We start from the raw sequence: 24740 nt of genomic DNA, 5'->3' as shown, positions 1-24740 counted from the left end.
ATAGTAGTCCTGCACTGGATTTTCTATCTCCATAGGGACGATAGGCACTGGAGATGTGTTGGCAGTGGTGCACGCACTTGCCAGACACATTCACATTAGGTTAACCTCCCACCAACCCCGCAAACTCCAGCGGGCTTGCCGCTGGGCGACCCTACTGAGTGCGATCGTGGTATTGTGGCCCCCGGTATTTTTGGGGGCCCATACCCAATAGACAGGTACTTATAAATTGGTTTTTGAACTTTATTCCAAACAACAATAAAAAAGTTTAATTTATTGCTGGAAGTTTTTCCAGCAGTTTTTCAGATAAACGTGTCACAAAGATTTCTAATCGCAGGCAGCTGTGCCTTGCTTCGGATGAAAAACGTTCAAACTAAATGCAGCTTTTGTGAGGAAGGAAAAGCATTAAAAGGGAAGTTTACAACTTCTCGGCAAAGATGTCTCACTTGGAAATGATTACTGACTCGCCCAACGTGCAGCCAAAATACAGAACCACCAATGTCTCAGCACCACCAGATCCCAAGGCTCACTCCCTGCGTACCGCTAAGCACCGTATTTATCTCCAGCCTGGTAATTGTTGCTTAGCGTCTTGCTGTGCATCCTGGGCGTGAAACAGCCAAGGGATTAAATTGAGTGCAAATGTGAAGGAACAGCTAATTATCAAGGCCGCTGACATCTGGGTTTCATGGAGAAACTGGACACATGCTGCTCGACCCCAAACCTACCAGTAAAAATGCCAGAATACTATATAATAAAAAGACAATTTGACTTGATTCAGTCAATGTGACCATGACAATACCATTGCATGTTAGATTGGATATTGTACCCCTATTATAACATAGCATAGTCCCTAACTCACTGTTAAAAATTAGCTTGGCATATTATATCAGTAATATTGCTTACCCATTTGCATTAGGGCCACCTGAACTTATCACAAGTTTATCGTCTCCAGAGGCTCCAAATCAACAGGCATGGCTCTTCCAGTGGTCTCCTTGTACCCTACTTGCAGAGGAATTGCAAGTCTCTAACAAAGAACCTTTATCATACTCAATAGACTGACTTTTTAAAAACTTAGGGCACTGATTCTCGTTTCTGTGCTTGCTTGGAAAGACTGGTACATTAAGTGTTAATCTTTTCATTATTAAAACTGGTTAATGCCTTGACTAAATTAACAAAATGAATTTCAGACAAATGCATTAAGCTTTTGTAGTCCTAGCATAATTTCAGAGCCAAGACCTATCCTTTTTTTACTTTTTTCTATATCGCCCTTCACTTTCTAAATTGATAGTCACCTATTGTCTGGCTTTTCCATCTTGCTCACATCCTTGTTGTGGTCCCTGTAACCAATAGCTCCTTAGCAACTAATGCTGCACTCGCGATATATAACTGTTCTTAACCTCTGTAAGGATAGTATTTCAAATGGCGTGGACTCGGGTTCACTGCCAACAAATCTGGAGTACAGAACTTGCCTCCTCGAGGGAATAGAGACACCTCAGCTTCTAGGAATGGCTGAGCTGAATATGTGTGGTGATTTATATGGATGAACTCCGCAGCAATGGCTACCATGCGATTCGACATGGCAGAGGAAGTTATTTCCTTGTCTGTTTTGTTCTGCATTCCACACGCTGGATGCCATTACAATTTGTGACCTCAAGGAATTGATATTGTTTTTACACCATGTCCTCTGGATGCTTTCCTTCACTGTTCTCTTTTCAGAATTTCCTGAAAACCCACTTAAAATCAACTTAATATTTCTTTACCAGTGCGAATCAAGTCAATGAAACAATACTTGAGGTATAGTATGTCATCATTACACAAAGGCAGTTATTAAAGAAAATCTGACTTTATTTCTTGTGCTTTGAGTTTGCAAAACTTTTCAGAGGAGTTTTAGCTGTGCGACATCTGCTTAATTAATCCTAACTACCTGTTCAGTGATCCTGGATTGGATCAGGAGCGCCCATTTACTTATTTAAGCTATATTTGCATAGATAGTAACTGCCACATGTACAGAATTGCTGTTATATCGAGTAATGGGGACAGGTTCTCCAATGGTCACATTGAACCCATTCCTATCTGCCGTTTGGGAGTGTTGGCCAGGCATGAACAACAGTCAAAAATGATCAAATGTTTCATAACTGCATGAAGTGCCTGGACAAATCATACTAAATTTAGAGTAATGGAAAGGATCCTTTAGGCCATATATGTGTGTCTGCTATATTAAAGCAAAGTCACCCGGTATGTTCCAAGAAATCTGCTTGCCATCTGTTTGGGGAGAGACGAGTTCATTTAGATGTAACAGTAAATGACAGTGTTTATTACAACTCTGTCCTAGTTCAGTCACCAAAGCCATTTCCAGTTGCGTCTGGAAAGATGGTCAACATTTAGCGAAAGTTAGCAGGATATGCAAACAGGGCAGCAGTAGATTAAAGATATGCAAAACCATTTGTGATACAGTACAATTACAGTGTCAGCATGGCCCAGTAGTAGCACTCTCGCCTCTGCACCAGCTTGGATCACCATACTCATTCTATCATTGGCTTGCATGAGAATTACCTGGATCCTAATGGGAAGAATCCTAGCCCCTAGCGACAGGTCCGGGTGCCATTGGTGTAGCAGGCTGGCTGATTGTTCTTCAACTGACTTAACAAATAGGCCCCAATCGTTGGCTCTCATCGGGTATCTCCAGTCCAAAGTGTTAATAGAAATCTTTTCTGTTCACACTGAAAGAAAGAAAAACATGCATTTATACTGTGCCTTTATAGCCAATTGTACTTTTGAAGTATAGCCACTGTTGTACGTTAGCAGCCAATTTGCGCACAGCAAGCTCCCACAAACAGCAATGACCAGAAAATCTGTTTAGTGGTGTTGATTGAGAGATAAATATTGGCCAGGACACCCCTGCATCTCTTCAAAATAGTGCCACGAGATCTTTTATGTCCTCCTGAGGGGGCAGATGGGGCATTGGTTTAACGTCCCATCTGAAAGACGACACCTCTGACAGTGCAGCACTCCCTCAGTACTGCCCCGGAATGTCAACCTAGATTTTGTGGTCAATTCCTAGGAATGGGGCTTGAACCTACAACCTTCTGATTTCAGGTGGGAGTGCTACCACAAAAGCAAAGGCTGATACTGCAACATTTCAGATCTGGATACAAAGGCAGTTTGCAGCAAATAGCTATAAAGATCAAATGTTTCATTAGCTCACCTGTTTAAAGAAAGAAGAGGTGATTTTCATATTCATCATGAGTTTCTTCATTGCATTATTGAAAGGTTCCATCCATCAGTTTGGTTTAAATTCTCTATCCATTGACCTTGAAGCCACCTGAAATTATCCTAGAGGCTGTGTCAAAAACAAAGCTCATTCAGGTTTAATACAGCAAAGCAGTTATCACAGGAATGCTGTATTTTATTTGGGGAATGTTTTCCAATTTATATTGTTATACTAAACAATATAAATATCTGCACATACTGCACAGAGAGAGAATGCTATACAATTTTTTTTCTGTAGTTCTCAAAGGGTTAACGTGCGCAGTGGAGGGAATCTGATTAAGTCTAAAATGTGAAAGCCTGTAAATATTGCATGTGGTGCTGGAGCACCAAAAGGATTAAACGTTTAAAATCAACAGTGGAACATGTTAGGTACTGAAGCTGTGTGCTGCAGAATGACTGGACAGGTCTTCTCTCTCGTGATTCCAAACAACTACATCCAACCTTCATGGCATCCGCAAATAGCGCCACATAGAGCTCAGCTGTATCCACAGCAGGTTTGGAGATCTCTGTTCTGAAGGCAGTTTGCTTGCCTAAGTCTCACTAAAACAAATAGAAAGAACTTGCATTCATGCAGGTATAGCAATTTTCATGACCTCAAGATGTCCCAAGACGCTTTGCAGCCAATAAAGTACAGGCAACTCTCGATTATCCGGGTCCTTCGGGGATTGGGCTATTCCGGGCAAACGATTTTTCCGTTAGGATGAGTCTACATTTTAAAGTTAAAACTTTAATGAATCAATACAATCGTTAGGGCGAGTTTACATTTATAAGTTAAAACTTTAATGAATCAATACAATCAGCTACAAACAGTAACAAAAGATGAATATTACCAGCATGCATGTCCAGGTTCTGTGGCTGGAACCCGGTGCCGGCCCTGCCCCCGTTCCCATCGTCAGCGGCAGCCGCGAGAGACAGCGGCTGCAGCAGCGCACACACACACACCAGCAAAGCAAGGGCAGAGGAGGGTGATTTTTACAGTGAGTGAGAGAGAGAGAGTGTGTGTGTGAGAGAGAATGTGCGAGTGTGAGAGAGAGTGAGTGCGTGAGAGAGAGAGTGAGCAAGTACAAATGAGCACAGTGTTTGGAAGGTGATTTTTCCAAGTTATTTGGAGCTGTCTTTTCACTTTTTAGCAACAGAATTTGAAATCCCGTTACAACGGTTTCCCGTTGGATCCGTGTGTGGATAATCGAGAGTTGCCTGTACTTTTCAAGTGTAGTCATTGTTGTAATGTACTCTCTCCCATCAGTGTGAGTGAAAGTTCATAAATATTATGAGGCAATTAGAGGCAACTAATGCTTAATGTGAAAGGAATAACGACACGATAATGAATAACTCCGGGACAGTGAAACATTCACATGTAGCTATTTGTGTTTCTGCAGAAGGTGCTGCTGGTTGTGGACAGTGTTAAGAAACAAACCTCTCTTCCACATCTCACTTGAAAATGTTTGTAACTAAAAGGCACAATATCCATGGTCTGACGTGGTTCTACACATCAATGAAAAAATATGTCGCAAAAGACACTTTATATAGAAACATAGAAAATAGGTGCAGGAGTAGGTCATTCAGCCCTTCGAGCCTGTACCGCCATTCAATAAGATCATGGCTGATCATTCCCTCAGTATCCCTTTCCTGCTTTCTCTCCATACCCCTTGATCCCCTTAGCCGTAAGGGCCATAACTAACTCCCTCTTGAATATATCCAATGAACTGGCATCAACAACTCTCTGCAGCAGGGAATTCCATAGGTTAACAACTCTCTGAGTGAAGAAATTTCTCCTCATCTCACTCCTAAATGGCCTACCCCTTACCCTAAGACTATGTCCCCTGGTTCTGGACTTCCCCAACATCGGGAACATTCTTCCGGCATCTAACCTTGTCAAAAGCCTTTTGAAAGTCCAAATATACCACATCCACTGGTTTTCCCTTGTCCACTCTGCTAGTTACATCCTCAAAAAATTCCAGAAGATTTGTCAAGCATGATTTTCCTTTCATATATCCATGCTGACTTGGTCTGATCCTGTCACTGCTTTTCAAATGTGCTGTTATTTCATCCTTAATGATTGATTCCAACATTTTCCCCACTACTGATGTCAGGCTAACCGGTCTATAATTACCCGTTTTCTCTCTCCCTCCTTTTTAAAAAAGTGGTGTTACATTTAGCTACCCTCCAGTCCATAGCAACTGATCCAGAGTCGATAGACTGTTGGAAAATGATCACCAATGCATCCACTATTTCTAGGGCCACTTCCTTAAGTACTCTGGGATACAGACTATCAGGCCCCGGGGATTTATCGGCCTTTAATCCCATCAATTTCACTAACACAATTTCCCGCCTAATAAAGATATCCTTCAGTACCTCCTTCTCACTAGACCCACTGTCCCCTAGTACATTCGGAAGGTTATTTGTGTCTTCCTTTGTGAAGACAGAACAGAAATATTTGTTCAATTGGTCTGCCATTTCTTTGTTCCCCATTATAAATTCACCTGAATCCGACTGCAAGGAACCTACATTTGTTTTCACTCATCTTTTTCTCTTCACATATTTATAGAAGCTTTTGCAGTCAGTTTTTATGTTCCCTGCAAGCTTCCTCTCGTACTCTATTTTCCCCCTCTTAATTAAACCCTTAGTCGTCCTCTGTTGGGACCCAAGTTTCGGGCCACGCCTAAAACGGCGCAGCCCGGACCTGGACGCCCGTTTGTCACGCCAGAAAGTGTACCTAAAAAAAACTTACCACTTCTCCGGCTCTCTGTAGGTCCTCTGGAGCTGGGCGGGCGCAGCACGAGCTGTAGGGGATGGAGCCAGGTCCCTGCGCTGAAAACAGTGCCGGGATCTCTGCACATTGGGCGCGCATGTGCATTAGCTCCAGGCGCCCAAAACTGTGGGAGGGGCCCGAAGCATGCAGCCCCTAGCCCTGGCCGAATGGCCTCACTGGGGCTGCATGGATAAGGCTCCTCCCACCCGACTGGACCCGACCCGATCCCTGCTCTCCCCCCCCCCCCCCGGACCTCCGCGACTCTCTCTCTCCCCCCCGGACCTCCGCGACTTCCCCCCCCGCCCCCCCCAGACATCCGCGACCCCCACCGAGACCCGACGCCACCTACCTGTAAATCCAGCTCGAAGTTTTGGGCCCGGCCGTTCAGCCTCCTTCTCTCCCTTCCCCCCCCCTCTCCTTCCCTCCCTCCCTCCCTCCTCTCTCCTTCCCTCCCTCCCTCCTCTCTCCTTCCCTCCCTCCCTCCTCTCTCCTTCCCTCCCTACCTCCCTCCCTCCCTCCTCTATCCTTCCCTCCCTCTTCTCTCCCCCTCTCCCCTTCCTTCCCTCCCTCCTCTCTCTGCCTCTCCCCCTCTCCCCCCCTTCTCCCCCTCTCCCCTCCTCCCCCCTCTCCTCCCTTCTCCCCCTCTCCCCTCCTCCCCCCCTTCTCTTCGCCCCTTCTCTCCTCCTCCCACCCCCCACCCCCCTCCTCCTCCTCCCCCCCACCCCCTCCTCCCCCCTCACTCCTCCCCCCCACTCCTCCCCCACCTCCTCCCCCACTCCTCCCCCCATCTCACCCCACCCCCCTCTTTCCCCACCCCCCACCCCAACCCCCACCCCACCCACCTCTACCCCCACCCCACCCCCCTCTACCCCCACTCCCCTCTACCCCCACCTCACCCCCCTCTACCTCCCTCCTCCCCCCCCCCCCCCACCCCACTTCTCCCCCTCCCCTCGCTGTCAGAAACACAGACACTGACAGACAGAGAGTGAGAGACACACACACAGACAGACAGAGAGATAGAGACACTGACAGAGACACACTGGAGGGGGCTGTTCCAGCACGCTGTTGGAGGACTCCTGGTGCTGCAGTCGGTAAGTAGAAAATGTTTTATTTATTGATTTTTTAAATTTTTTTTATTTTTTATTAATTTTTTTTGATTGATTTATTGGTTGATTTATTGATGTATTTATCATTTATTATTGATGATGGCTCTTTATTTGTAAAACTGAAGTGTTTAATGTTTGTAAACTTCCCTTTAAACCTCCCCCCCCCCTCCCCAATTCCCTACGCCTAATTTGTAACCTAAGCCTGATTTTCTGAAGTCTAGACAAGGTTTTTTCTAACGTACAAAAATCTTCACTTGCTCCATTCTAAGTTAGTTTGGAGTAAGTTTTCACTACCTAAACTGTGAAAACAGGCGTAAGTGGCCGGACACGCCCCCTTTTGAAAAAAAATTCTGTTCCAAAGTGAAACTGTTCTAACTGACTAGAACTGGAGCAAATTAAATGCCAAGAATTCAAATTTCTAAGATACTCCATTCTAAACCAGTTGCTCCAAAAAAACAGGAGCAACTCAGACCGAAACTTGGCCCCTTGAATTCTAAATTTCTCCCAGTCCTCAGGTTTGTTGCTTTTTCTAGTCAATTTATATGCTTCTTCCTTGGCTTTAACACTATCCTTAATTTCCCTTGTTATCCATGGTTGATCCACCTTTCCCGTTTTATTTTTACTCCAGATAGGGATGTATAATTGCTGAAGTTCATCCTTGTGATCTTTAAATGTTTGCCATTGCTTATCCACAGTCAACCCTTTAAGTATCCTTTGCCAGTCTATTCTAGCCATTTCACGCCTCATACCGTCAAAGTTAACTTTCCTTAAGTTCAGGACCCTAGTTTCCGAATTAACTGTGTCACTCTCCATCTTAATAAAGAATTCTACCATATTATGGTCACTTTTCCCCAAGAGGCTCGCACAACAAGATTGCTAATTAGTCCCTTCTCATTACACATCACCCAGTCTAGGATGGCCAGCCCTCTAGTTGGTTCCTCGACATATTGGTCTTGAAAACCATCCCTAATACACTCCAGGAAATCCTCCTCCACCGCATTGCTACCAGTTTGGTTCGCCCAATCTATATGTAGATTAAAGTTGCCCATGATAATTGCTCTACCTTTATTGCACACATCCCTTATTTCTTCTTTGATACTGTCCCCAACCTCACTACTACTGTTTGATGGTCTGTACACAACCTCCATTAACGTTTTCTGCCCTTTGGAATTCGGCAGCTCCACCCATAGCGATTCCACATCATCCAAGCTAATGTCCCTCCTTACTATAGCATTAATTTCCTCTTTAACCAGCAACGCCAGCCCACCTCCTTTTCCTCTCTGCCAATCCTTCCTAAATGTTGAATACACCTGGATGTCGAGTTCCCAGCCTTGGTCACCCTGGAGCCATGTCTCTGTGATGTCAATTACATCATATCCGTTAACTGCTGTCTGCGCAGTTAATTCGTCACCTTATTCCGAATTCTCCTTGCATTGAGGCACAGAGCCTTCAGGCTTGTCTTTTTAACACACTTTGCCCCTTTAGAATTTTGCTGTAATGTTGCCCTTTTTGTTTTTTGCACTATTCTCCTTTCTATCTTTTGCCTCTGTCTCCCTTTTATTTCCCTCTGCCTCCCTGCATAGATTCCCAATCCCCTGCCATATTAGTTTAACTCCTCCCCAACAGCACTAGCAAACACTCCCCCTAGGACATTGGTTCCGGTCCTGCCCAGGTGCAGACCGTCCGGTTTGTACTGGTCCCACCTCCCCCAGAACCGGTTCCAATGTCCCAGGAATTTGAATCGCTCCCTCTTGCACTACTCCTCAAGCCACGTATTCATCTGAGCTATCCTGCGATTCCTACTCTGACTAGCATGTGGCACTGGTAGCAATCCTGAGATTACTACCTTTTGAGGTCCTACTTTTTAATTTAGCTCCTAGCTCCCTAAATTCATCTCGTAGGACCTCATCCCGTTTTTTACCTATATCGCTGGTACCTATATGCACCACGACAACTGGTTGTTCAACCTCCTTTTTCAGAATGTCCTGCACCCACTCCGAGACATCCTTGACCCTTGCACCAGGGAGGCAACATACCACCCTGGAGTCTCGGTTGCGGCCGCAGAAATGCCTATCTATTCCCCTTACAATCGAATCCCCTATCACTATAGCTCTCCCATTCTTTTTCCTGCCCTCCTGTGCAGCAGAGCCACCCACGGTGCCATGAACTTGGCTGCTGCTGCTCCCCCCTGATGAATCATCCCCCTCAACAGTACCCAAAGTGCTGTATCTGTTTTGCAGGGGAATGACCGCAGGGGACCCCTGCACTACCTTCCTTACACTGCACTTCCTGCTGGTCACCCATTTATTATCTGGCTATGTACCCTTTACCTGCGGTGAGACCAACTCGCTAAACGTGCTATTCACGTCATTCTCAGCATCCTGGATGCTCCAGAGTGAATCCACCCGTAGCTCCAGTGCCGCAAAGCGGTCCATCAGGAGCTGGAGGCGGAGACACTTCCCGCACACGACGTCGTCAGGGACACCGGAAGCGTCCTTGACTTCCCACATAGTACAGGAGGAGCATATCACGTGTCCGAGCTGTCCTGCCATGAATTAACCCTTAGATAAACTTAATTTGGCAACAGCAATGCTAAATGTTACTTATTGATGGAGAAAAGAAAAAAGAAAAGCTACTTCCCAATCACTTACCCCCTTGGCTGTAACGTCACCTCTCGATTTCCTTCTACTTTTTTGCCTTCTCTCCCTGCTGCAGCTGCACAAGTACGCCTCTCCGACTCACCACGCTGGGCCTTTTTATAGGCCTCACCACGTTGCCTCATGATTACAAAGTGCTCCTTGTTCTGACTCTTCGCCCTCTTTTTTTTTTAAAAGTGCTTCACAAGAAAATATATATGTTGTGGATTGGAATGGAATCCCTACAGCATTGTCAATATTGGTACCAGATTCGTGCTGCAAGGGAGATAGTTGCATGTACTATTTGAATGAAGGAGCACTGCATTCTCTAACTGGAGACTCTAGTCTGTTTTGAGTTTGTTTGACGTGAAGATCATTGGCATTATCCATCTGGGCAGGTCATGCTGCTGCACCCTCCCCCCCCCCCCACCCCCGTTTGTGAAACAAAATCGGTGACTTTAACCACCGGATGGGGAAATGGGAGCAACACTCCATTAGGAGGCTCGGGCCTCATCTAGCCCACTGGTGAGCCTGCATGCACAAAATGGCCACCTCGCTGCAGCTTGTCGGTTCTGGGAAGGCGGGAAATCCTGGGGGTCTTCGGACAGATCAGCAGCTGCTTGGACTTTATGGACCCTGGAGTACTCCTGCTCCTCCTGTCCCCATCGAAAAAAAAAGCAAGTTAGATATTTCCTGGGATGTTTTGTGAGCGGCGTACAGTGGTCCCTTTTAAAGACAAGCAGTTTGGCTGCTCAGTGCCTGTTACAAATGGTGCGTGCTGCCCCTATTTGTTCCTCGAGTTTGCAATCGCAGCCTTATGTATGTCATAGGACCTTGATTTCCCTAATTCAATGAGGCTCTTGTCTGATGGGCACCAGGGCAACTCTTGTAAAGGCCCGGGGCAAAACGGCAGCGTGTGGGATGGGAGTGGGAACGGGCGGTAAATGCAGCTCTCCGATTTCTGGGGCCATTCCCACTCAGCAAATCCAGTTAAAATCAGCCCTAGTGTGTCAACAAGCTGCCGGCTAAAGTCCAGAAAGGATTAATGTTCCATTTGTTGTAACATCACCAGTCACAATAGTGCATTTGTGTTGCCTAAGGACTTTCAAACTAAAGGGATACACCAGCCATGTTACCGTTTGTTTCTGTAAAAGAGTCCCAAATCCTGGCTGGCTACAATTTTAAATTAAAATATATAATACAGAAATGTTATTATTTGAAACTGGATAGGTTTCGGTTACAGTTTACCTCCGAGTGGACCAATATCTTGCAATATTCTGTGTATTTCCGATCAAATATTTAGGTGAATGTTGGTTGACCCTATTACATACAATACCTGATTCGTCTGAGCTGATTGTTTCCTTTCCCCATTATGCTCCATTTTAATCCTACTAATCTGACCCAGATTTAAATAGTTATTTGTAGGATAGGCTATATCGCAGAATGAGTCACAGCCCTTAATTCAACAGGGAGGTTGCATCGTAATTATTGGGATGCTGGGATCCCTTGGGACTTCAGGGGATGCGCTCCCTTGTGGCGGAACATGGGAGTGCATGCTTTGCAGATACACAACATCACTCCCCGCCAAAGTCAAAGTGAAAACTATTTACAAGGTGAGGCGGTCGGGAGCCTTTCTTTCCCTGGTGGACCGCCTAGGTACGAATGTCTGTTCTGGTGTGTTGACTGTGCCCGCGCTGGGTTGGCGTGTTGTTGGCCCTGCAGGCCTGCTGGGTGAGCCTGGCCTTGCTGGGCTGTTGGGCTTGATGGGTTCGATTTCCTGGTCGTTGATCCTTTGGGTGTGTGTTGTGGGCTCGAAAAAGGTGGTGTCTGCTGTGGGTTGCTCAGGGCAGTCTGTGAACCGCAGCCTCGTTTGGTCCAGGTGCTTCCTGCAAATTTGTTCATTGTCTAGTTTGACTACAAACACCCTACTCCCTTCTTTAGCTATCACCGTGCCCGCAATCCACTTGGGACCATGTCCATAGTTTAGCACATACACAGGGTCATTCAGATCAATTTCCCGTGACAGAGTGGCGCGACCATCGTTTACATTTTGTTGCTGCCGCCTGCTCTCTACCTGATCATGCAGGTTGGGGTGAACCAACGAGAGTCTGGTTTTAAGTGTCCTTTTCATGAGTAGCTCAGCCAGGGGCATCCCTGTGAGCGAGTGGGGTCTTGTGCGGTAGCTGAGCAATACTCGGGACAGGCGAGTTTGGAGTGAGCCTTCTGTGACTCGTTTGAGGCTCTGTTTGATTGTTTGTACTGCCCGCTCTGCCTGCCCATTGGAGACTGGTTTAAACGGGGCCGAGGTGACATGTTTGATCCCATTGCGGATCATGAATTCTTTAAATTCGGAACTGGTGAAACATGGCCCGTTGTCACTGACCAGTATGTCAGGCAGGCCGTGGGTGGAAAACATGGCCCTCAGGCTTTCAATGGTGGCGGTGGCAGTGCTTCCCGACATTATTTCACATTCAATCCATTTTGAAAAAGCATCCACCACCACCAGGATCATTTTACCGAGAAACGGGCCCGCATAGTCGACATGGATCCTCGACCTTGGTCTGGAGGGCCAGCACCACAAACTTAGTGGTGCCTCTCTGGGCGCGTTGATCAACTGAGCACACATGCTGCATTGCCGTACACAGGACTCTAAGTCAGAGTCGATACCGGGCCACCACACATGGGATCTGGCTATCGCTTTCATCATTATTATACCCAGGTGTGTGCTGTGGAGATCTGAGATGAACGTCTCCCTGCCCTTTTTGGGTAGCACTACACGGTTACCCCGCAATAGGCAGTCTGCCTGAATGGACAGCTCGTCCTTTTGCCGCTGGAATGGCTTGATTAGCTCTTGCATTTCAACGGGGATGCTGGCCCAGCTCCCATGCAATACACAGTTTTTTACTAGGGACAGCAGAGGACCTTGGCTGGTCCAAGTCCTAATCTGGCAGGCCGTGACAGGTGATTTATCATTTTCAAATGCTTCCATGACCATCAACAAGTCTGCGGGCTGCACCACCATCAACAAGTTTGCAGGCTGCGCCATTTCCACCCCCGTGATGGGCAATAGTAACCGACTGAGAACATCCGCACAGTTCTCGGTGCCTGGCCTGTGGCGGATGGTATATTTATACGCGGATAGCGCGAATGCCCACCTTTGTATGCGGGCTGAGGCATTCATATTTATCCCGTTGTTTTCAGCGAACAGGGATATGAGGGGCTTGTGATCGGTTTCCAGCTCAAATTTGAGGCTAAACAGGTACTGATGCATTTTCTTTACCTGAACACCCACGCTAATGCCTCTTTCTCAATCATGCTATCGACCCTCTTGGCCTTAGACAAGCTCCTAGAAGCATAGGCGACAGGTTACAACTTCCCCGCAACGTTAGCTTCTTGTAATACACACCCGACTCATCACATGCTAGCACAAGTCTTTTACACGGGTTATACAATACAAGCAGCTTGTTAGAGCATAAAATGTTTCTGGCTTTCTCAAAAGTAATTACTTGTTTTTTTCCCCATACCCACTTCTCACCTTTGCGCAATAACACATGTAGGGGCTCTAAAAGGGTGCTTAACCCCGGTAGGAAATTACCGAAATAGTTGAGGAGTCCCAGGAACGACCGCAGCTCCATGACGTTCTGTGGCCTGGGCGCGTTCCTGATAACCTCTGTCTTGACGTCTGTGGGCCGAATGCCGTCCGCCGCGATCTTTCTCCCCAAAAACTCCACTTCTGTTGCCATGAAGACGCATTTCGACCTCTTCAGCCGCAGCCCTACGCGATCCAGTTTTGTAGGTGCTCAACGGTGTCCCGACCTGTGACCAATATGTCGTCCTGAAAAACCACCGTGTGTGGTACCGACTTGAGTAGGCTCTCCATGATTCTCTGGAAGATCGCTGCTGCCGACCGAATTCCAAACGGGCATCTGTTGTAAATGAACAGTCCCTTGTGCGTGTTGATGCAGGTAAGGCCCTTCGAAGACTCCTCCAGCTCCTACGTCATGTCGGCCGAAGTCAGGTCGAGCTTGGTGAACGTCTTGCCTCCTGCCAGCATCGCAAATAGGTTGTCTGCCTTAGGTAGCGGGTATTGGTCCTGTAGCAAGAAGCGATTAATAGTTACTTTATAATCGCCACAAATCCTGACTGTGCCATCACTTTTGAGTACTGGAACAATCGGGCTGGCCCACTCGCTGAATTCCAGTGGGGAGATGATGCCCTCGCGTTGCAGCCTGTCCAAATCGATTTCCACTCTCTCCCTCATCATGTGAGGTATTGCTCGTGACTTGTGGTGGATGGGTCGTGCCTCTGGGACCAAGTGGATCTGCACCTTCATCCCGGAAAAGTTTCCAATGCCTGGCTCAAAAAAGGAAGGAAATTTGTTAAGAACCTGGGTACATGAGGCCTCATCGACATGTGATAGCGCTCGGATGTCATTCCAGTTCCAGCGGATTTTGCCCAGCCAGCTCCTTCCAAGCATTGTCCGGGACAATCCAGAGTGGCAGTTTGCGCACTGTGCCATCGTAGGTGACCTTGACCATGGCGCTGCCCAGGACAGTGATGAGCTCTTGGGTGTACGTTCTCAGGTTCGTGTGGATGGAGCTCAGGGATGGTCTGTGTGCCTTGTTGCACCACAGTCTCTCAAACATCTTTTTACTCATGATGGATTGGCTAGCGCCAGTGTCTAGTTCCATGGCTATGGATAAGCCATTCAATTTTACATTTAACATTATAGGTGGACATTTCGTCGAAAATGTATACACCCCGTGTACTTCTGCATCTGCCTCCTCTCTCTGAGGCTCGAAATTGCTTTGATCCACCATGGACCGATCTTCATCTGCCACGTGGTGGTTAGCAGGTTTTGCAGAGCTTGCAGCTCGTGCGCAAGCTCACTGGAGGTGCTCCATTGTTCCACAGCTCTTGCAAACATACCCTTTGAAGCGGCATGAATAGGCTGAATGGAAGCCTCCACAATGCCAACAAGGTGTGAACTGCCTTGCATTCATCCTTTGTTGCAGACTCTCAGTCATCTGGGTCACCTGAGGCCTGCTGGCAGTTGCAGATTCGTGGTTTCTGCCCTGTACATTTCTGCTCGCAAACACGGTTCCAGTTAATTTATGAACATTGCTAGCACTTGTGCGCTGAGAGATTTGTTTGGTGTTATCACTGGTGGACCTAAACCCCCATGCTATCGCAATGGTCTTGTTGAGGGTCGGTGTCTCTACAGTCAAAAGTTTTCGTAGGATGGTCTCGTGGCCAATGCCCAGTACAAAAAAGTCTCTGAGCATTTGCTCCAGATAGCCGTCAAACTCACATTGTCCTGCAAGTCGCCTTAGCTCAGCGACGTAGCTCGCCACTTCCTGATCTTCAGATCGCTGGCACGTGTAAAACCGATACCTCCCCATCAGCACGCTCTCTCTCGGGTTAAGATGCTCCCAAACCAGTGTATACAGCTCCTCATACGACTTATCTGTGGGTTTCACCGGAGCCAGAAGATTCTTCTTGAGGCTGTAGGTCGGTGCCCTGCAGACCGTGAGGAGGACCGCTCTCCTTTTTGCAGCGCTTCCTTCTCCGTCCAGCTCGTTGGCTACAAAATACTGGTCTAGCCGTTCGACATAGACTTCCCAGTCCTCACCCTCCGAGAACTTCTCCAGGATGCCCACAGTTTGCTGCTTCTTTGCGTTGGATTTGTATCCTCGTCGCCAGTTATTGTGTTTCTAACACAGATGAGACTGCACACAGGGAGGTTAAAGTAACAGTGACCTCAGTCTTTATTAAGCTACTTCAGAGTGAGGAACCGGTCTTAGGAGCTGGCTTGTATACAGTGCTCCCAAGGGATGCTGGGATCCCTTGGGACTTCAGGGGATGTGCTCCCTTGTGGCGGAACATGGGAGTGAATGCTTTACAGATACCCAACAGTAATCAATGATAGCACAGCTAGAATGGTTTATAAATATCATCAGACATGACACTGATTCCTCGATAATTCACCGTTTTATATGCTTAGTAACCATAATTCTTAATTAGAAATGTAATCAGGGTGTCATTAAGACCAAAAACTTGGTGGAAGCTAAGTTGTGCCCAAAGGACCGCTGAGATCCTGACGGTACTTTGGGCGGATATTTCATGAAAAAATCTGGGAAAGACCACCCGGCGGCAAATAAAGGACTTATGCCCTGAATCTGGGCGGCAGCAGCCGGGAGCTCCCATCCTCGGCGGCAAATGCAATCCTCGGCAAAGTACCACCGAGGATTGAGTCGGGCCCAGGGAGGGGGGAACAATTAAATAAAAACATTTCCAAAACATTTTCAAAACCCACTAGAAATCCTTCAGGGGACCCCATCCACTTGAATCACTGCGATAAAAATAAAGAAAAGAAGTGTACTAACCTTTTTTTGCAGGTCTTCATCCTTACTGTTGAGGTTAGACCTGCCTCCACGCGGCGGTCCTTCTGCCTGCTGCAGCGGAGGACTGTCCGGACCAAACTGGCAGCTCGGCGGGCGGGAGGACACTTGCGAGCGTTGCACGCCAGCGCACATCAGTGGGGGGTTCCCAGCGGTCTTCCCTCCCCGCCGGCGGGAGACCTCCGCCAAACTCGCTCCGTGGGGGGATGCCTCCCAGAAAACCCACCAAGTTTGGCCCCGATGTTCCTCGAGCCTGGATGAGGAGGAATACTAGACGGGATGGGATGGCACACACTAAGTATTATGAAAGGGCAAAGTAAAAGGACTGCAAAGGATACAAGACTGAATGAGAACACTGCATGATTCAAGGGTGGTATAATAAAACTATATTTTGCAGTGATTAACAAGGTAGTTATTGGCCCGAAAATTCAGCTTGGAGGCTTCCCACGGGCAATTGCCTTCGACTGGAGAATTTTAATGAATCAACCTGGTGGTCCCGGAGGCGCCCTGGATTCCGGTGGGGAGGCTTTCTCTTCCCGCGCTATCCGGAGGGTTCCCACACAGAAGATACAGTCACGTGTGACTGCTCAGCCAATCAGGTACAGTATTTCACAGGTTCCCATTAATAGCAATGAGACTTGTGTATCTACGAGTTCTCAGTGCTATTAATGGGGAAAAAAACAAACACACATTAATAAAAAATAAAAAACAGACCTCACATCATTAAAATTAATTGAAATTAAAGTTAATAAATGCCTTAGAAAAAAACAAAATATTTCCGATTTTTTTAAAGTTTTGTAATTCGGGTTAAAAATAAACTTATCTCAGTGGGCAGAGTTTTTAACAATACAATGTGTTTATTTTATTTAATTTTAATATGTTTTTGTGTGTTTTTAAACACTTACGCCTGTAAAAATAGGCTATGCGCCTGCTTTTTCAGGTGCAAGATTTTTGAGGACATTTGCTAGGCAAGATATGCGCTAATCCCACAATCTTGCCCTTGTAAAAGACCTCGCTCCCGATCTGTCTACGATCTGTCAAACTCCAGCTTGACAGATTGGAAAAGCCGGTTTTCAGCACGTGCTTTTCCGATACCTTCCTGGGTCCGTAGAAACTGCGTACAGGCCCGGGACATTGGAATTTCCAGGCCAGTATCTTTTTTATATAGAGTGTAAGTATGTGTGTGTGCATCAACACTTTGCCTCAGATTTCGGCACTGCACTTCAATGGCCCGGAGCTTGCAGTCTTGATGACAGTGAACTGGCAGCATTCGCCATCATTCTGCCTTTGAAACTGACCGCAACATCCGGATGTAGCGCATGCGCAGCCGAGCGCGGAATCCTGAAGTTCAATCTCATTTACTGCTCCTCCGCAGGCTGCGCCGTGGACGGCCACTCACCCCCCACCCCTCCCTTGCCCCCCCCCCCCACTCCTCCCCCCACCGGACCAGCAATCTGTGAAATCACCCCTCCTCCGCAGGCTGCGCCGTGGACGGCCACTCACCCCCCACCCCTCCCTTGCCCCCCCCCACTCCTCCCCCCACCGGACCAGCAATCTGTGAAATCACCCCTCCTCCGCAGGCTGCGCCGTGGACGGCCACTCACCCCCCACCCCTCCCTTGCCCCCCCCCACTCCTCCCCCCACCGGACCAGCAATCTGTGAAATCACCCCTCCTCCGCAGGCTGCGCCGTGGACGGCCCCTCACCCTCCACCCCTTCGCCCCAAGCCGGCAATCAGTGAAATCACTGATTTGACGAAAGCGTCCTCTTTTTCCGAACAAATATTGCTGTTAGATACCCTATAAAAAGTTTAATCCCTTCAAATGAGGTGTAACTGGGTTTCTAATAGCAATCTGAGTAATAACTACTGATAACCCACTATTCTGGCCCTGAAAAACTAATTTTATATTGGTGGAATGTAAAATCTTTCCATATGTTTAAAAATTCAGATTTTAAGATGAATTAAAAAAATATTTTTTTCAAAGTTTATTCATGATATTTCAGCTTCTACCTTATCTATACATGTTTTTTTAAAAGTGATTGATTATTAGTGCTTTCTATTTCCGGGTCCCCGGTCTATGAGAATTCTACAGTGTGATTGGCTGCTTGTTGATGTCACAGCAGCTCGCACTATGGGATTGCCACTATACTATGTTGTTTTCAGCTACACGTCGGAAAAGCTGAACTTCTTGCCACAGAGACCGCGAGATCTTTGTGGGAAGCCTACTTCAGGGCCAGCGGTGAGCGTCTTGGCTTTGCCACTGACCGCAAATTTCGGGCCGACAGAAATCAGCGGAACTTTGAAGTAGAGAAAGAAAGCCAGCCATTTCTTGCAGGGTTTTTTTCCCCTGACTTTGATAATGGTGGTATGAGATGAGAATTTACTCACTGTAGCCAATGGACAAACCCCAATCATCTCTCCCATGCGCACCCCCCCCGCCCCAAACAATTATCTTCAGGATCACAGTATCAGCCGTGGCTCAGTGGGTAGCATCCTTGGCTCGGAGTCAGAAGGTTGTGAGTTCAAGTCCCACGCCAGAAACTTGAGCACAAAAATCTTTGCTGATTTTTCAGTGCAATGTTGAGGGAATGCCAGAGGTACTGTCTTTCGGATGAGACATTAAACAGAAGCCTTGTCTGCTCTCTCAGGTGGATGTAAAAGATCCCATGGCACTATTTCGAAGAAGAACAGGGGCATTATCCCTGGTGTCCTGGCCAATATTTATCCCTCAATCACCATAACAAAAACAGATTATCTGGTCTTCATCACATTGCTGTTTGTCGGAGCTTGCTGTGTGCAAATTGGCTGCCGTGTTTCCTGCATTACAACAGTGATTATACTTCATTGGCTGTAAACGCTTTGGGACATCCTGAGGTCGTGAAAGGTGCTATAGAAATGCATGTCTTTTTTTTCTGGCAATAAGCTGGAGAAATTCTTGGCTTGTCCAGGTCTTAATAAGGGGAGATTTAACAGAGCTGTTTAAAATTATGAAGGGTTTTGATAGAGTAGTTAAGGAGAAACTGTTTCCAGTGGCAAGATTGTCGATAACCAGAGGACACATTTTAAGATAGTTCACAAAAGAACCAGGGGGTAGATGAGGAGAATTTTTTTCTGCAGCAAGATGTAATGATCTGGAATGCGCTGCCTGAAAGGGTCGTGGAAGCAGATTCAGTAGTAACTTTCATGAGAATTGGATGGATACTTGAAAAGTAAACAATTCCAGGGCTATGGGGAAAGGGTAGGGGAGTGGGATTAATTGGAAAGCACTTTCAAAGAGCTGGCACGGGCACGAGAGGCCGAGTGACCTCCTTCTGGGCTGTAAGATTCTATGATATCAGCACCTTGGAATATATGCGAATCAATGGAAGCATTGATTTAAACTTCCTATGTAGCCTGTTTGGTTCCAATGGATGTGTTTAAAAAGACCAAAGGATTGAATGTTCTTGTTATAAGATATTCTTATTTTACTAACAACATCAACTAATATTCTTGCCTTTTCAGGAAGCCGAAGCCCTTGCAAAGCAAGAAGCCTAAACTCCAATTTCATCGCACACCGATATTATCAGCAAAGCAGACCATCCAGTGTGAGCAAAGTACGTTTTGGGACCGAGTAGAATTTAACAGAGAGAACCAGTTGGGATTTAAGAAAGCCTCTCTCACTTAATTAAAACACCCAGTAGATTTTATGAATAACTAGCGATTGGGTGAACATGGACCACTGGGTTTCTATTAAACACGTTATTGAACATAATTACATTTTTTAATAGTTTATTTTAGCTTATTTTTCTACTTGGTCATCTGATCCGATTTATGCAGACACACGAAATGTTACCAAAAAAGCAAGTTATAGCAAAAATGTCTTAACGTAGTTTATTTTTTATTGCCGAGTTTTATACTTTGATTCCGACAATCCCATAAAACTTTTGATGCTACAGTTTTAATGTTGAGGTAATGTCAGTGCTAATCCCACTACTCTGCTCTCCTCCCATAGCCTTTATCTTCATCTTCAAATATTTATCTAATGTATGAGGAGCTTGTATTATTCCACTATCTTGCACTGGTCTCCTTGGAATCCAACCCTGAACCAAAGGGCAAAAAAAGTTTTTTTTTTTCCATTTTACCTTGTGCATGAAATTGAGAATATAATCATATTTCAGATTTTTAACAACGATCAAACCGGATTGGCTTGAGGAAGACTTTGAGAACCTCAGTTACATTAAGGATAGATTAAGCACAGTTAAACTGAATCTCTTCATTCTGACTCTCCTGTAATGCACTGTGTGCTGTATTTGCTTATTCTAGTCCAGTATGAATGTCTTTTATTTTTGCAGGGCAGCACTGTACCTAGGTCTGATTTTATGTGCAGCCTGCAATAGAAAGATGGCAGGAAGCAGGATCTATCCAATTTTCTTCTAGGTCCCTGTTCTTTTGCATTCAAAGTGCTTTGGTAATTAAGTAAATTTTAGCTGCAGTTCGACACAACTGCAACCGAATTTGCAGTTTTGTGGAATTATGCAGCAATTGCTTTGATCTGTTTAATGGGAAGTTTAAGAAGAAAGATCCCTCCCCAAACCATCTGATGTACAAGGTAAGGTTCTTCCAGTGGTTCCTCCAGTGGTTCCTGCCATCTTCCCAGCAGTTGATAGCTAACAACATTCAGACTTGCATCTTGATGATATTGAAAATGATTTTAGAATGCTTTAGTAGCTTTGATACTTTCAATAAAGTCTGAAAAAAATCTTGGAGAAAGGCGCAGCAACATTACATAAGAACATAAGAAATAGGAACAGGAGTTGGCCATTTGGCCTCTCGAGCCTGCTCCGTCATTTAATAAGATCATGGCTGATCTGATCATGGGCTCAGCTCCACTTCCCCGCCCGCTCCCCTTTAAAACCCTTTCACCATTATTCACACTCTCTCCCAGTGTATCTGAAGGTTATTTTTGCAGTATCCTGCTTTTCCCAGATTCATAATTATCTTCAGCCAATCGTAAGGTCAGACAGCTTTGTGCAATAAACCAGCTTTACAAATAACATGTCAGATACTTTGTACCTTTTGTACTCATACAGTCCCCGCCACTTATAGCTGGCACCTTCGTGCCAATGCTATTTGCCCATTAAACGCGATGGCCGGTACAATGTACAGAACCCAGAGTGCCAGAGAAAGTTATGATTTGCTGTACTCTGTCAGCTGAATGTGCCGTGCCCTTAATCAGGGGATCTTAGTATTCATAGCCATGCCGTGCATAAGATGCACGTTCTACCTGTTTTTCTTAAAAGATTTCAGTAAATTTGCTACCCCTGGAAATAATTCCCATTAAGGGGTATTTTTAATATTTGTTTCCTGTAGGAATGATGTAAAACATAACCAGCCAGTCTGCATAGCAATAGAACAAAATTCCTGGAACTCACTGGCTGTTTCTGCCAAAATAAACACCGTATTACACAGAATACATATTTACAACAAAGAAACAGGCCATTTGGCCCAACTGGTCTATGTTGGTGTTTATGCTCCACACGAGCCTCCTCCCAGCTTGCTTTATCTCACCCCATCAACATATCCTTCTATTTCTTTCTTCTTCATGTAGCTAGCTTCGCCTTAAATTCATCTATGCTGTTCACCTCAACTACTCCTTGTGGTAGCAACTTCCACATTCTAACCATTCTCTGAGTAACACAGCACTTAAGATGCTGTAACCGTCAACTTTGAAATCGATGTTAATGCAAGTGGCTAATGGTTATCACTTTTTAGCCAATATGAGCAACAGCCCATTTTAAATGTGGACATTTTAAGTGATGGGGACTGTATAGTGGTTGCGAATGACCTTAGATTACAAGATCACTGTACATGAATCGCGCACAGATTCTGCACTTGTGAAGCTTGATCCAGTGGAGGACATTCTCTGAGCCCTCTGCCATCATGGCAGAGTGATGCACACTGGCTGCAGAGTGCCATCAGACCGCAGTATGCCAGCTCCTGTCATGTCTTTAGAAAGTGCCTCGTGTTGTCACACAGTATTTTCCATCGATCTGAGGGAACATCGTAGCTTATGTGTTTAAAGAAATCTTTCAAAGTCGAACAACATGTCTCTGATTTTTGCATTTGCTGTTAAGATCATGTATACTTAAGAAAACAAAATAAAAATGAAATGAATAAATATTATATTTGACGCAGAATTGTTCTTCTCGAATTGCTCATGAATGGTGTTGTTGCAGTCCTTTAAATATAACTTTGTTCAAACCTTGCCTCTTCCCTCCCTCCCATCTCGTAAAGGTGTAAAGCTTCTCGATCATGCTGGGGTACAGATCCGCAGAAGGCAGCTGTCCTTCGATTGGCTGTGACCCCCAGATACTGCACATCATCCTGTCCTCATCCACTGTCCACACACGTACAATCCCCTGGAGCACGATGCCTAGCAATCATCAGTGAGAACCCAACTGGCAAGTCTGTACTGTTCATACCATGGAAGCACATGTCTCAAGGCACTTCACAGGGCAGGTGGATAGCGAGTGGATTCTGTGCACAAGGGAGAAAGAAGAGAAGCGCCTGAAGGAGGCTTCTGAAGGGAGGGAGGCGACTAAGCAGAGGTACTGAGGTAGCGAGTTCCAGAGGGCCAGGGCATGGTGGTTGGTGGATAGGAAAGAGAAATAGACCATGGCTGGAGGAGCAGAGAGTGTGCTGGCAAATGGGGAAGAATTAGATGCTGGCGGTAGGGAGGGGTGAGTTCATAGAGGTTTAAGATGTGGGAAGAACCTTAAATTTGGTTCTGCAGGGCATGGAGAGCCAGTGGAGCAAGGTGAGGGCACAGAAGATGGGGAGGCATTTTGGATGACAGAGCGGGAGGGGGGAGGCCAGTAAGGAGGATGTTGGATAAGTCCAGCTGAAAAAGGATTGGTTTATCCAGGGGGCAAAGTAAGGGCGGAAGCAGGCGATGATTCAGATGTGAAAGAAAGTGTCCTTGATGATGGACCAGTTATGTATGAGGAAAATGAACCAGGAGCCAAGGGATACACCAAGGTTCTGAACCTCTTGTCTTAGTCTGAGGTGGCAGCCGGATATTCAGATGGAGTTGCCAAGGTGTGTGGTATTGGCGGAGGGCTGAAGAGAATGGTCTTGGTTTTGCTGAGACGTCAGTGCAGTACTGAGGGAGTGAACAGATTATCTGGCCATTATCACATTGCTGTTAGTGGAACCTTGCTGTGCACAAATTGGCTGGCATGTTTTCCTGCTTTACAACAGTGACCACACTTCAAAAAGTACTTCATTGGCTGTAAGCCACTTTGGGACGTCCTGAGGTTGTGAAAGGTGTTGTAGAATTTCTGACAGTATGTTGGAGGAGGTCTGGCTTGCCCAGGTCTTAATATTGCATAACCCCTTCTGAGCCCAAGGTTGCTCGGGTCAGCTCTATTACTAACTAACTGAACACTGATCAATGATTGATTTTGTTAATGTAGTATAACGCCAGTCAGGGAGTCATTGAGAGAGTTTGTATAGCATGTACAAATATTTCTGGAATGTTGGATTTAGGACTTACTGTCAGATACCATGTATTCAATACAATGTCATTGTCAAATGGTGGCAATTGGTGTCTCCTCACTGCACTATTATGCAGCACTTTAATTAGGGATGGTCACTGTGTTTTCCTGCTGTTGGTTTTTGGAAAATGAAACTAGAACACTGAGTGATTAACTCCAACTGCTCTTGATACCACTTCCACCAGCTTATGCATAATATTAAAATGTATAGAACACTTTTCCCATTCTAAGAGGCTGGAGCTTCCCAGTGAGGCAGGACTCGAGCTATTATTGCACTGAGCCAGGCAGTAATGATGTTGGAGACCGTACCTATTATCCGCTAGCAGACAGCCTAGCCAATCCAAAAATGGCCCTCATTGTGTGTAAACAAAAGCACCAACACCCGATTTTTGCTGCATTAGTGAAATAAAACTCTAAACAAAGATAATTGCTCCATACTCAAACTCTCAAAGTTTTTACTCATTTACTTTCACAGTGCCACATCACAGACGGGTTTTAATGCAGCCCCAAACCCCTTAATTGCAACATGCAATATTTCTGATGTATAATTTTGTACTATCTTATTGGTAACATCCATTCACCAACGTAACACTTTGCAGGAGATTGACAAACGACATTGCCAGGTTGTAATCTCCCTTCATAAATAGGTTCCCTTTAATACAGTTTATATTCCCATTCTAACATAATCCCATTCTTCATAATCCCATTCTAACATTATCCAATTCTAACATAATCCTATTCTAATAATCCCATTCTAACATAATCCCATTATAACATAGACCCTATTATAACATAGTCCCATTGACACAGAAACAATGCACATTCATTGTTCCACTATTCCCAGCACCAGAACAGTATTATTGCGTGAAGTCTTTTTTATTTTAAATATTTCAGACAAAAAACAGGAGCTGAAGGGTCCAATATTGTGTGCGGGCTGGTTATGTGCCACATGCCAGGTTGGCTAGAGTGCCCTGTAGTCGTACAGAGTGAAACGGGTGTTAGGCCCATTGCCTATGCAAATCAGGTGGGCCGAAGGCCTATTT

At 45.8% G+C, this 24740-nt stretch overlaps 1 protein-coding gene across 1 annotated transcript in view; it reads left to right on the top strand.

The window, feature by feature from the left end:
- Positions 1-22319, top strand: part of LOC139265754 (adapter SH3BGRL-like) — a 100037-nt gene extending 77718 nt beyond the window's left edge. The window contains exon 4 of the mRNA XM_070883111.1: positions 19664-22319. Coding sequence (XP_070739212.1) covers positions 19664-19696 — 33 coding nt within the window. The 3' untranslated portion in view covers positions 19697-22319. The remainder of the gene's footprint in view (positions 1-19663) is intronic.
- Positions 22320-24740: the final 2421 nt, after the last annotated feature.

The sequence above is a fragment of the Pristiophorus japonicus genome, chromosome 6 (assembly GCF_044704955.1).
Source record: "Pristiophorus japonicus isolate sPriJap1 chromosome 6, sPriJap1.hap1, whole genome shotgun sequence".
Taxonomy (NCBI): Eukaryota; Metazoa; Chordata; class Chondrichthyes; family Pristiophoridae; genus Pristiophorus; species Pristiophorus japonicus.
The sequence above is the reverse complement of the archived record's forward strand: the minus strand, read 5'-3'. Positions and strand labels throughout refer to the sequence as shown.